Source organism: Poecilia reticulata, linkage group LG5, assembly GCF_000633615.1.
Source record: "Poecilia reticulata strain Guanapo linkage group LG5, Guppy_female_1.0+MT, whole genome shotgun sequence".
Classification (NCBI taxonomy): Eukaryota; Metazoa; Chordata; class Actinopteri; order Cyprinodontiformes; family Poeciliidae; genus Poecilia; species Poecilia reticulata.
In genome coordinates this window covers 2,728,389-2,742,415 of record NC_024335.1, presented here as the reverse complement: position 1 = coordinate 2,742,415, position 14,027 = coordinate 2,728,389, and the positions used below count along the sequence as shown (strand labels likewise).

The 14,027-nt window shown below is 39.9% G+C and overlaps 1 protein-coding gene and 1 long non-coding RNA gene across 4 annotated transcripts in view; one reads left to right on the top strand and one right to left on the bottom strand.

Annotated features, from left to right (window-relative positions):
• Positions 1-2,442: 2,442 nt before the first annotated feature.
• Positions 2,443-6,030, top strand: LOC103464316 (uncharacterized). 2 transcript variants are annotated; one of them, XR_533640.2, is made up of 6 exons: positions 2,443-3,297; positions 3,380-3,444; positions 4,118-4,290; positions 4,526-4,592; positions 5,559-5,628; positions 5,872-6,030. It is a non-coding gene; the product is annotated as an uncharacterized LOC103464316 (long non-coding RNA). The 2 variants fall into 2 exon arrangements; XR_001776629.1 differs by having other exon boundaries at positions 2,445-3,297; positions 4,526-4,596.
• Positions 5,740-14,027, bottom strand: part of lmcd1 (LIM and cysteine-rich domains 1) — a 15,067-nt gene continuing 6,779 nt past the window's right edge. The window contains exons 2-7 of one of the 2 annotated variants that reach the window (XM_008408336.2): positions 12,601-12,674; positions 11,851-12,139; positions 8,091-8,240; positions 7,023-7,253; positions 6,064-6,282; positions 5,740-5,978 (exon numbers count right to left, since the gene is read on the bottom strand). In XM_008408336.2, the coding sequence (XP_008406558.1) occupies positions 5,868-5,978; positions 6,064-6,282; positions 7,023-7,253; positions 8,091-8,240; positions 11,851-12,139; positions 12,601-12,674 (1,074 nt within the window). In that variant the 3' untranslated portion in view covers positions 5,740-5,867. The remainder of the gene's footprint in view (positions 5,979-6,063; positions 6,283-7,022; positions 7,254-8,090; positions 8,241-11,850; positions 12,140-12,600; positions 12,675-14,027) is intronic. The other variant, XM_008408337.2, reaches the window with a different exon arrangement.

Here is a 14,027-nt window from a genome sequence, read left to right as displayed (position 1 = left end):
CTTTACCAGGCTCCTACACTTATAGAAAGTGGACCAACCCACCTCACTTCCTGTTTGCTTAGAAAAATAAGAAAAAATAATAAAACAAAAGATAAATAAAATCAACAATTATTAACCTACAAATAAGTTCTGTAAATAATACAAAAAATATAAATTTAAGGATAAGCTAACAAAATTCAAATGGATAAAGAAAATAAAGAATAAATAGCTCCAACACCCAAACCAATACGGTTTCTGCCTGTACAGTCTGGTAGCGTGAAGAAAAAAAACGATAAGAAAAGTTAAAAATATAAACAAATAATTCAAATTCAACATTTAAGAATTTTAAGTAATCCTAATAAGTAAACCTATGTGTCGAAGTTCTATCTGGAAAGCCATCATTGTATCCAAGCTAGGATACAATGAGTTGGTTGTTATCCAACCCAAAAATATCAATGAACTGGGGAACGTGACATTAAACGGGGCTTGTTTTGTAGTTTACTGCAGCTGCATTAAATTTGATTTATTTACTTACTTTTTATTGGGTCTTGTTTTTTCTTCTCGCGTATGACGAGCTGACGGCTCCTCTCGATATCCCAGACCTCCTGCAGAATGCGCATGCGTGCGCATGCGCACTTACTACGTGTATGCTATTCTGACATGTATGGCTATCTGACAGAACACCGGCGTTATCCCGCGGACAAATACAGGTAACTGGGCTGTGTCACTGACATCACAGCTTTCATCCAAAGCCAAGGAGAAAAAGTCAAAATTTGCCACTTCACGTTGCAGCTGAAGCTCCAGATTGCACGATATGTCCTCGACCCTCCTCGTCACGGTTCGCCTGGAGAGCGGGACTCTCTCATTCTTCTCTTTTTTCAGGGCATATTAAAGCTGCAGAGTCCACCAAGCACTCTTTGATAAACTCCCCCTCCGAGAATGGCTTACTCGTTTTAGCGATTTTGTGAGCTATCACAAAGCTGGTCTTGATTGCTGCATCCCTGGATGTGTGAAGCTTGGTAAAAAAGCCTTGCTGCTTTTGAAGTTTAGCTAGCAAAGCCTTCGATGTCCGCGCCCTTTCAGCATCAGTCACGTTCTTGTATTTCTCCCCGTGTTTCGTCTCGTAATGCCGACTCAAATTGTAGTCCTTAAACACGGCGATCTGCTCCCCGCAAACTAAACACAAGGCTTTACCTCTYACTTCACTARATAAATACTTAGCAGTCCAATTTTTGTTGAAAACCCTGCATTCGGCATCTACCTTTCTTTTTTTAGCATGAGCAGACATTTCTGAGGGCTAAAGTTGTCTTGTGACTTGCTAGTGACAACGATCAAATCACCATGCCTCAATATACATTTTGCGTCATCATGTATGTAAATAAAAAACAACTTCAAAATAAAAGCAATGCAGCTTCAGTCCATGCATCAGGTAAAATAAGAAAATATGTTTATTTTGTAATTTCCAATTAACGTTACACGGGCCGGTCAGAGTCAATCAAAGGGCCGTATGCGGCCCGGGGGCCGTACAATGCCCAGGTTTGGTTTAGATCCTCGCTGCCATGATTTTTATCAAAAAAACAAACAAACCATCAGCCACCAACCATCTTTGCTGCCAGCAGTAACATCCGGCTGTTGGTCACGTGACTCTGACCAAATACATACATTTTGATGTGGCTGAAAAACCACCTCATTCCAGCCCAAAAGTCTGTCTTGGAAAAATTTCAGGTTGTTTCCATTAAACGTATTTATTTTTGTAGCTTCAATTTTATGGCTTATGGAAAACATAGCTGGTGGTATCCTAAAAATGGTGAATTACACTGAAATCATGCTGAAACAGAACTGGTGGGTCTAATTCTTCGGATGTTTTTGTGTCCTGCAGTGCGTCACTTTAGGACATAAAGTGTTTAAAGCAAACAGAAAAGCTGCTGGGGAGACGACTTCTGTGGGTCTAAATTAGGAATAAATAATCCTATCAATGAACGAGTCGACACCTTTGTGTGGAAAAGGGTTCAGGATAAAATAATTCTGAAATTAATCTCAAAGTTCAGAATTTATTTTTTAAACAAAATTCTGATTTTACTTTCGGAATGCTGACTTTTCTGGAAATTCAGATTGCCCCTGCTCCCAAAACTATGGAAAATTATAGAATCTTTTATCAAATGTCTGTAGTGAAGTGAAGTTATTCTGTTAATTTTGGTTGCCATAACAAATAGCAGCTGTTTAGTGCACAGCAGTATTTCTTTGAATTACAGTATTATTATAAATTGTCCTTTTCTGTGTTTTTTCCAGACCAACATTAATATTGTTACGTTGATTAAATAACACGTATGGCTGAAAATGTTTTCCTTAGAAGAGGTTTAACAGCTCGAAGCAGCCGTGTTGCTTTGTTTGCATTTTGTTGTTTGTCTTTTTTATAGTTTGAATTTTAAAAAAGAAATAAATATTTATAAACATCTTAAACTGCCTTTTCTGTGTTAGTTATAACATGATGAACTCAAAGTTTGGCTGCACGGTGGAGCAGTTCTGAGTTTTGCTTTGCAGCTTGAAGGCCTTGGCTTCAAATCCCAGCCTGGGGCCTTTCTGCATGTTCTCCCTGTGCATCCACAGGTTCTCTCTGCATGGGTACTCCAGCTTCTTCCAGTCCAAAACATGACTGAGGGGGGTCATTGTTTGCCATATTTACAGCAGAGGATATACCACGGATTTCATAACTGAAATGAGGGGATTAAAACATTGGCAGCAGAAGTTTCCTGCTCACAGCAAATCAGCAGCAATCCAGATTTATCAGTTAATCTAATTTATTTTGATTTTTTCTGAAATAACAAAAGCTTTTCTCTCTTGATTTCAAATGTCTCATAAAAATGCTTAAAAGAAAACTGACGAGAATAAATAAGTGCAGCCTCTGTATAAATTTGACTCATTTGGGTCCACTGTTCTTGCAGACGTTAGTTTCTCCACAGCTTCCACCACCGTTTCCACCAGGTTGAGATTTGGGCTTTGACTGGTCCGTTCTGCTGCTGTGGTTTGGATTCTGGTGATGCTGTTAGGGCCAGCAGCTGCTGGACAGATGGTTCCGTATTTGTTGGGTTTTCTAGTTGTGGGACTCATAACTAGGAGTTGATTTCATGGACTGCAATTAAACTTGTTAATGGAAACCCACAGTTTACAAAATAAGTGTAACAGGTGGAACCACCAGGGGTCGCTGCCTCCACATCTGAGCGCCCATAAAAGGGAAGCTGTCRGACTGGTGGCAGATTGTCAATCTCCTCTGTGTTGGACCAGGTGTGTTGGCCCACGCCTTCCACTGTTTGTCATCAGGTTTGTGTGTGCTTTTTATTGTAAAGACAAAACTCTTTTAATTTGATTTATATTAAGTCAGTGTTTGGTGTTCTTTATATAGGGCCACACTACATGTCGTAATTTGACAAGTGCTTTACCTGGGCGTGTGGTTGATCGACGCTGCAGGTAGGCTTTGTTTAATTTTTAATTGAATTGCATGGTTATATTTCAAAGATTTAATGGGCGTTTTGGTAATTTTTGTTTCTTTGTTTTTTGCAGTTGTTGCTGCACCCTGCTGTTCCTTTTGATTTCCTTTTTCCATTGTTTTTCATTTATTTTGTTTACTTATTGTTTTGCAAATATACATCCTCTTATTTAGTAATAAATATTGTCCTTTTTATATTGGTTGTTTTATTGCACCACAAGTGGTCGTAACATAAGCAACATTTTCAATTCATCTCTTTTGAGGTTAAATTATTTTTACAAATTAATTTTTAATCTGTTATTTAGGTTATTTAACCATCTAACTGGTTCAAAGTTCCACTTTCTAGTGATGCAAAAATACCTTGGAAGTGTGGACTGGATGCTAACATTAGCATTATCATCTGTGCTTCTGCTACATGGTTAGCATCGAGATGCTAGGCTAACTCCCTTTATCACAACAGTCTTTTCCATCGGTTTTAGAAGCAGAAATTAACCCGATAAATGATCTTGTCCATCGCTGTTAGCGACGTATCAGAAACAATACAAAGATCACGGCTTGAGACTTTTGTATTTAAAACAAAAAAAGGAAAATGATTCAAGACTGGCAGCTTTTAAAAGATGTTTCTTGCTTACAACCCCTTCTAATAATTCTCAGACATTTTAGGAAGCAACAATCCCTCCCATTGGTCATTGCTGATGTATTTCCTGAAGCTGCAAACTGAAGTCAGTAACTGGATGTTTGATCACATTCAAACTTCAGGCACAATTTCCATTAAATGAAAGCAGAGACGTGCTGTGAAGACCCAAGATGGCTGCCAACAACGACATGTGAGTTTTATTTGTGCAATAATGTAGCTGGAAACCTTCGATGTCTGATTTTGACCATATTAGTTCAAACCTTGGTGTATAATTTGTGTTTCAAAAACCAAAGGAAGTGATTAATGCCTCCATAAAATCTCTACGATTACACAACACTCTATTAAAAGCCACAAATCTCGGCAAATCAAACTGAAATCGTTTCTCTTCAGGACTAAAAATAACCCAACCTGTTTTTGTGGATCAGCTGGATGACGGCACTTCCTGGGAACGTCGACTCGGAGACCACCGGAATACCTCGCATTCCTGCAGGAGTAGGTCAGCTGAACACTGGGAAGATATGTAATCCAACCTGATGCCCCTTTAAAGCTCTTGCATTACGTTTTCCTTTGTTTTTTGCTGAAGCCTAAAGTTGACATTCATTTTTAGATCACGACGCAATTTTTAAAAATACAGATACTGAAAAGATTCTACATTTAAAATAGAATCTACTCCATTCACTGAATATCTGTGGAAAGAGACTCCAAATTATTTGAGGAATAATAATAAAAGGTTTTGTTGATGAGTATATATAAAACATTAGAAAGAAAACTGAGTACTTGACACGCAAATGGCTGGCGGTTGTGAAGCAGCCAATCCAGGAGCGGCATTCATCTTCCTTTGCTGTGATTGGCTGAACCTCAAAGAGCGGAGATAACGAACGCTAGCTCCTGTCGTACTTGTGCTAATACCGATTCTTCTGTATGTATTGCTGCATATTAAGATACATTTGATGTTTAAATAGTTAAAATGGGCAGTTACAAGTGTTTTTAGAGTAGGTGTCAAGTCCCTAACCCCCATGAATACCTAGGCATGGCGAGCTAACTGATGATAAACTTACCCATGGCATAAAACCTAGTTAGCTAGAGTATATTAGCAGCTAGGTAGCGGTAGCCTGAACCACCTCGAGTCAGTACGCATTGAAGATTTCGGCATGTGACTCAGATCTTTACCTGACAGAAAAGTCCTGTGATAAAAAAGTAACTATACAGAACATAGAACATTAAACATAAACCATAAAACTAAACTCTCATTTTCCAGGCATGACAAAATGTACGACCCATAATTACAGTATTTAAGGCCAACGTACTTTGGCCTTAAATTGAAGATGTTTTAAGGCCTTAATTTTATGTACATGATTTTAAGACTTTTTAAGGATGCAGCAATTCCTTGTTATACATATAATTTCTTTGTTTTTATTATGTTTTCCTGAAATGTCACTTCTGGGCTTCCGTACAAAGCTGCTGTCAGAGCTTTAAGAGCCGAGAGATCAAGAGGAAGTTCCTTAAGCCATTTTAAATGCATTTCTGGGTGAGTCTCTAAGTGCTTTGAGTGTTTAATGTCCTTTCAAGTGTTTCATGCACTAATAAAACCGTTTTACTGTCTGTGTCAGTGGAGCCAGAAAATAAACAGCCTTACATGTCAGCTAAAAACATAATTCAGCTCTTTATTACTTAGGATTTACATGTTAAAACTGTCTACAAACAGAAAGAGCCATGTTGCACTTGATTTGCAGTAATAATAATCACATCTGCTTGTGATGTGTTTCGTCAGTGCTGACAGGGCGAATCCAGGCTCTGGCCGCACTTCCAGCAGCAGTAGTGTTGCGGATGCCACGTCCGTCCGTCTTCCGCCGTGACGAACGACTTGCAGAAGATGAGCTGAGGACGGAGAAGCAGCGTTGATTCAAAGGCAGCAGCTGAAAGTGAAGAAACGATCATCATGCATTCAGAGCAGGCGCGTCACCTCGTCGCAGCCGCAGCAGCGCGGCCACACCGACTCGCAGTAATGCCGTCCGCAGAGCAGCTTCTGATTGGACCAGAAGTAGACCAGGTCCGCCAGGCCGTGGCCGCACTCTGAGCACACAAAGCAGGTGGGGTGCCACAGGGCGTCATGGTAACCTGCGCGCTCTGCGTAAACAACCGGACTGTCCTTCGAGACGTCTCTGTGGCAACCAGTACACCGCTGGGGGACAAAGGAACAAAAAAGGTTGAATTTGCAACAAAAACAGCTGGAAACCTTGATCACCGGCATGATTATTTTTTTGGTTTTCTTAGAGGGGATCTTTTTTGCAAAATCCACATTTTGCATGTTTTTATAAAGATAAAACATGACTTTGATTCCAACAGAAAGAAAGTATATTGACACTGTTGACCAACGAGCAAGAGAAATAAACATCGACAAAATCTCTGCTGATCAGGACAAATACTGTGGCTAATGTTTATTGTCATAGCAACCAATACCTACCAATATGGCTATCGGCCACAAAGAACCCGGAAATGTGACGCCACATGAGAAATATGCATTAAAGGTTTTAGTGTGTGAAAAATGAGCAGTTTCAGAAACCATCCGGATGTTAAGACACATTCGGTGATGTTCGGTGACAATGTACGGTTGGAAAACTGCACATCTGTTTGCAGCCATTTTCACATGCGAGTTTAAGCGTTGGAGTTGGGGGCGTGGCAAGCAGTAGGTTAGTTGGATTTAAGGTGACAGAAACCATAAAACTATAAACTCTCATTTTCTAAAAATGTAATAAACATTTCTTGAATTGACCTATAGAACCTTGAAGCAGAAATGAACCCACAGTTTCTTCTTTTTTAAGTAGAGTTTCAGAAATCTTAAACTGATGTTCCAGCTCCGCTCTTTGTTTCACTTCTGTTAGTTTTATATAAAATTAGTCTTTATTTTCTTAATTTCCTTACATATTCAGTTTTGTCGTCGGTTCCGTTCACAGCAGAGGAGGCGGCGCCGCGGCTCACGCTCTGATTCTGGTGCTGCACGGCCTCTGCCTTGTCGCCGCGATCTTTGACCTCTTTTGCTGTCCGCTGAGCAGCTGCTTCTTTCAGAGCGCCGGCCTCTCCAGGTAAGCCGACCTCCCCGACTCCCAGAACCTCCAGTTTGAACTGTTTCACGAACAGAATCATGGCCGAAACCTGCAGGTGAATCGGTTAAAGAAAACTTAGACACTTTAAGTCGCCTGTGTGAATCGGCGAGTCAGAATATGAAAGGATGGGGAAACTTCCACCAAAAGTTTTAGAAATTTTGAGATGAATCTCAGAAATTTTCTAAACAAAAACGAAGATTTCTGAACCACAAAAGTTTAAAATTTGCTTATAAAAAGTTTTTAAATTAACCTCAGACATTTTCAGGACAGTTTTTAGTCTTTGAAACATTTAGACAGTCAGACATTTTTGACTTTTGCAACTTTTTTTCAAGAATTTTCTTTTCAGAAATGTTTTTTTTTCTCCTTAAATTAATCTTTTCATACTCAGAAATGTAAAAAAAAAATTTCTAGGAAATTTCGGAGACTGAGGCTGCACAGTGGCGCAGTTGGTAGAGCTGTTGCCTTGCAGCAAGAAGGTTCTGGGTTCGATTTCCGGTCCCGGTCTTTCTGCATGGAGTTTGCATGTTCTCCCTGTGCATGGTGGGTTTTCTCCAGGTACTCCGGTTTCCTCCCACAGTCCAAAAACATGACTGTCAGGTTAATTGGCCTCTCCAAATTGCCCCTAGGTATGAGTGTGTGTGTGCATGGTTGTGTGTCTCTGTGTTGCCCTGCGACAGACTGGTGACCTGTCCAGGGTGACCCCGCCTCTTGCCCAGAACGTTAGCTGGAGAGGAACCAGCAACCCTCCCGACCCCACTGAGGGACAAGGGTGTAAAGAAAATGGATGGATGGATAATCTAAAAAATTTTTTGGGCAGAAATGAACTCCTCCTCTCCTATTTTCTGCCCATAAATGCGGGCCGTCATATTCACGGGCTGAGCCGAACCTCGTCCTCGCTGCCCAGACTCTGACACTTCATGGGGTCCTGATCGTAGACCGGGAGCTGGCTGAGGAGATGCCTGCGGCGCTGCCGGGCTCCGGGCGTCCCAGAGACGGGACGCTGGCTCTCAGGCAGCAGCTCCATGTACTGCATGGCCTGAAGAGACAAAAAACAACTTTTACACACTGACATAGAGTTCAGCTATGTTTAATATAATGATAAAAATATAAAAAATCTTCCTCCAGGCATCTTACTGTGCAAAAGTTCACTGCAAAAACAAAATTTTACCTACTTTTTTTTGCCTAGTTTCCAGGTAAATATTTTAGTTATCTTGAAATAAGACAAAACTGAAAAGGAGCTTGTTTTAAACCAATAATTCCCTAATATTGATGAAAAAGATCAATATTAGGAGATTTTTCCATGTTATAATTGAAATAATTTAGCATATTATTGTATATACTACTACTAATTGTGTAATGTTGCTGATTATGACTGTCCTTGAAGATATTTTGTATTATTTCAACATCATTCTACTGAAAAAAAATCCAAATGTCTCCAAAGACATTTGGAGACTTTCAGCTCCAAATGTCCCAAATGTCCACAAGTAATCATCTGATCTACAATGAATATTATGGAAATCTGAAGTTAATTTTTACCTCGCATTTTCATTTCTGACAATAAGAACCTCAAATCCGGAGTCTCACAAAATTTTATCATTGTGAAAAATTACAGCACATTCATAGAAAGTTGTGTGGAAGGAAAAAGTGTGGAGGGAGATCAGCAACAGGAGAATTGTCAGGCAAAATTTCTGTAAAGTCAACAACACAACGCAATTGATTGTCAAGAATTGAATTACCACCATATAAACAAACTGAAATGAACAGAATTTTATAGTTGACCAAGTTAAAAGTTTTGTGGACAATCCTGTTAATTCAAAAACAAACAAAAAATGAAATGAATGAATATGAGCCCAAATGCAGTGGAGTTTTCTTGTTTTGGTGTAGTTATAGACTCTTTGGCCTATTTAAAGTCCCGTTAACAAAGCTAAACTGAGTCTGGGTTTAATTTCAAAGTTTATATCGGGGAACCAAAGCGCGGCCTGAAAATGCGACTTTTCTGCACCCAAACAGCTTTTATTCTGTTTATTAAACTTGGTTAAATAAAACGAGCGTTTTGAAAGAAAGTGACCCAAATCTCACTCTTATAACTGAGAATAAATTTACTCAATCAGGCCCAAAAAATGTTTAAACTCTTGGATCTATTTGATCTCTGGTTTTCATAGTATCTTCGCCTCGTTGGTTCAGTTTTAGCTTCCCGCCGCTGAAACCTGAGCAGCGGGTTTCGGTTTCGCTCTCGCTCTCTCCAGGTGTTTTTCTGTGACACAGCTGCGCGTCGTCAGCTTATTTCGCCACCGACAGACTGTGACTAACGGCCTGGAGTTGGCGAGCCGAGTCCAACCCGGACGAGGCAGACCTGATGTTTCTGTTGAGTTTGGATCCGTCTCCCAGCCGCAGAAATGTCTGTCATGTAATTACAGGCTGCGCTGATTTTAATGCAAAGCAGACAAGAAGAGCCGGCTGAGGAATACATTTTAGTGCTTCCAACAGAAGATACGAGTTTTAAAAAAAAAACCTCAAACAGTTTTAATTTACTTCTCTTTTAACACACAAGTGTCAAACTCATTTTTATTTTGGGCCACAAGAATGTCTTTAAGTGGTAGAAAGTATTGATAAAGCAAACTTTCAACAAACTGTTAAAATTTTATGAAGTTCCCATTGAAATTAAATGAGTTAAAACTTTAGATGAAGGGCACTGAAAGTGTGAACTTTGCATTAATTGGTAAATAATAACATTCTAATGCAGAGTTGCTTTAAAAGTTTAATTAAAAGTGTCAACTTTGTATTGAAAGTGTCATTATTTACCGAATGACACTTCATGGTAAGTCTCCTTATGACAGGTGTTACATCAGTCTTATGCACAACCCTTCAAATAAAGTGTTACCCTAAATTATATGGAATATATTTTTACCTTTGTGTAATCTAGTACTCTACATACAAAACTGCTGATTTGATTGACAAAATATTTAAAAACACATCTGTCATCTTAACGGTTCTATTTGTGAGTCTAGAGGGCCGCATAAAAACTTGATAGCAGAGGTAGCAGAGGGCGTCATCTTTGCTTGTTTGGAGATTATTTTCTGCTAGAGTCTCCAAACCACGACCTTCAGCGCTCACTGGATGAGATTCAGCTCCTCCACGTCTAGTTCTGTGGTTTCCATGCAGTTTTGCTCTAAACCTTCACCTCAGGTCTGGTGTCCCCGTGTTGCGCTCGCTGTGTTTACCCCTTCTGCTTAATTTCAGGCTTGCATCCTGTTTCTCCTGTGTTTTTAGCTAAAATGCTAATGGTTGTGGGTCACTAGCTACCATTTTTAATAACATGAAGTTGCTGCATGAAGTGTGTGTAAACTACAATTAGCTAAAAAGCTAAAGCCAGCTAAAAGCTAACTAAAGCTAGAGGTTTAGCTAGTAGTGCTAGTGGCCTATTAGAAGCAAATGTCAGATTCATATCAGATTCACTGTCAAACTTTTAACTGTATCTTTTTCACTCAGAAGTATTGGCTATGAACATGGCTGACTTTTAGGACAGTAATATGTGAGTTATTTTAAGGTAAAAATTAGCTTCAGATTTCCATGCTATTTACTGCAGGCTATATGATTATATGTGGATATTTAGTACTAATGGCACGCCGCATGTCGTTTGGGATTTCACTATTTTAAAACAGTATAACATTTAAATAATGGGGAGCACCGCTAACTAAAACGTTAGTGATGCTAAACCTTAAGCACAAATCATAAAAATGTGTTCCGCTAACATTAAACGCAGTATTTAGCAGAAGCTAATGCTAAAGTGCTTTTCAACAGATTGACATTTAAATATTGGTGGGAACTCTTAGCTATAAGGTTAGCTGTGCTAACCCTAAAGCAGGGGTCACCAAACTTTTTCCTGTGAGGGCCACATAACTTTTCCCTTCTCTGGTGGGGGCCTGGAGTCAGTTTGTAACAGAAAAATGTTACACGGTTATCACCTGCGCTGCCGGAAATTGTTGCGTTACTCGATTGGTTTTTACCCAAAAACCGTTAGTGAAACGGTCACTGGGACTGACTAGTATATTTTATACTTCGTTTTGAAGTATAAGCTGCTACTTACAGGCATTAATTAGAAGAATTCGACCTGGAATGCGGCGTTCATAACAAACACGTGTTCATCTGCTCTACCGCTAGCAAACAACCGTACTGATTAATTAACATAAAAGTCAAGCAGTTCTCCAAAAGTCCAACAGATGGCAGCAATGCGCCATGCAAAACAAAACACCCACAGTTTACAGGACACACTTCCTGCTCAAGAGCCCCCTGGTGGTTGAAGAAAAATCCACATATAAACCGGAAAATACAATATATGAAAAAAAAATCTGAATGCTCTCTGGTATTGTTCAGGGGGCCGGACCAAATGTGGAGGGGGGCCGGATCCGGCCTGCGGGCCGTAGTTTGGGGACCACTGCCCTAAAGCACTGATCATAAACAGTAATTCTGCTAGCACTAAATGCTCCACAAACACGGTATTTAGCAGAAGCTAATGCTAAAACACTTTCAACAGAAACAAATAAAAAATAATATAGTATAAATAAAATGTTCTTCAAGAACAGGAGGAACGACATTATGATTATGTAACAGTTTTAACTGGATTTCTGCTTCATGCTGCGTCTCACCAGTTTCTGGTTGAGTCCGGCCGGCGCCCAGTCGTACGTGGTGGTGTTGAAAGTCGGGTCTTTGCGCGACACCACCGGGTTCGTCACAATCATTCGGTTTCTCTTGTACACACGAAGGCCGCCGCCCCCTTTGACCTTTGCGGTGAGGTGGGAGCATGGCGAGTCTCCGAGAAGGCGTCCCATCCGCTGATCGTCCTCCGCGTCGCCGTCCGGAGCCGCGTGGTCGACCGTGCTGCAGCCGCACGCCGCGCAGGCTTTCCTGGACAGAGCCCCGCAGAGGCGGGGAGGTCCTTAATTTACGGGTTTTCAGTCATTATTTATTTAAAAACAAGGTTGAGATGCCTTACTGACTCTACATCTGATCAAATGTTGTTTGTAAAAAATTCATAAATGAAAAACTTCTGAAGCTTTAACAAAAACTGCAGGTGTGTTTCTGGTCAAAACATGTTTGTTTTAACCAGGATCCAGAAGTTGTACTCAAGAAAAAGTAGAGAGTTCAGCGAAGTAAAATTACTCCTAAGACTAACTTTTTTCAAAAAGTTACTGAAGTAAATGTAACCGAGTAAATGCAACTTCTTACTGCTCAACTCTGTTTACTCCTTTCGTGTTTTGATCAATTTGTTTGCAGAGTAAACGACGGCCAACAACAACGGATTGATTGTTGCTGTGATTTTTTTTATTCCTTTCACTGTTTTTCCTTTTTGTTGGCAAAGTAAAATTTAAAAAAAGCATAAGATGAAGCAACTGTACCTCCAGGAATGAGGCTGAAATCCAGAGCAGCTGCTTTTACAAACCAGACAGGCCCCTGCACCTCTGAGAGACATCTGAGAGGAGACGCAGAAAAACAAACATCAAAACCTCAGCCCATGTTCTGAGATGGAATGTTTACTTGACTATATACGTGTTTTACAAACATCAACATAAATATTCAGAGTTTTAAAGATTTGGGAACAGAACAGGGTAAAAACAAAACAGCATAGCGAGGAATAACGAGGCCAAACATCTGGAAAGGAACAAAGTTTGTTTACTGGAGAGTATTCCCAAAAGCAGAACGTGAGATAAAAATCCCTTGAAACACAAAAACAACTCGACTTGTAGCTTTGGTTATGAACACGTTGGCTCTAAACAGAAAGTCCACAGGCTGCAGCCTCATTGCTACATTTCTGCACAAATCGATTCTCATCTCCCTTTGGCGCTTTCTCCCATTGAGATCAATTTCAATTTCATTCTGGCCAGTCAGAAGGAGGAGTTGTTAACGATAGTATTGATTTTCTGCTTTTTCTGGTTTTTAATTGTAGTTTGCTTGTGGTTGTAGTTTGGTAATGGCAGCAGAGGAAGTGGACAAAGTTTGTTTAAGAGTGATTCCCTGCCTGATAGTCCAGTAGATTTGGTTCAACTGGGGACCAAAGCTATATTTTAGCTGCTGCGGTTCTCTTTCTTACGAATGATTCAAGCAATCGTTCCTCAATAGTTGAGGTTCCAGACGTTTTGCATAGACGGCTATTTGGGTGTAAAACAGAACCAAAACCTGCTCATTTCCTTTCAGAATGAGCTGTTGAAGGTCTTTTCCAGCAGCCATTATGCAGCAGGGAAAACAGCTGACCAAATGGGCAAAGCTCCACGTGGGTGTAACGGTCTGAGCTTTGCTGAGGTTGCTAGGTAACGGCGCAGTGCCAGTCCTATGTCAGAATCGGAATATATTTTATTGATCCCAAGAGGAAATTGCTTTGTAAAAAAGAAACTCCTATGCAAAGTGTGAAATATTGGTAAACACATAAATAATTTAGATATAACCTAATATTTTTTTAAAAATGGGGGAAAAAAATATGAAAACAATTGGGAGGATTTTGAAACAACTCATTTTTCAGACATCAAAAACATAAACTTACTGCCAGTAAACAGCTGGGTGTTTTTTATATATATATATAAGTTACACAATGTTTTAGAAGCAGTAGAAATCCAAGTGGAAATATAAAATTGTGCAAAATGTGATTATTATTTTCTTTTTTAAATGAGAGAACAGGATAAAGCTGCTTGTTTCAAAAGCTTTTTGTTCTCCAGCACAAACAAGACGTCAGGATTCCGTCAGGAGTCCATTAGACGTACTAACAACTCCGACTCCCTTCAAAGCCTGAGGCGACGTTGATCAAGTGTGTGTGTGTGTGTGTGTGTGTGTG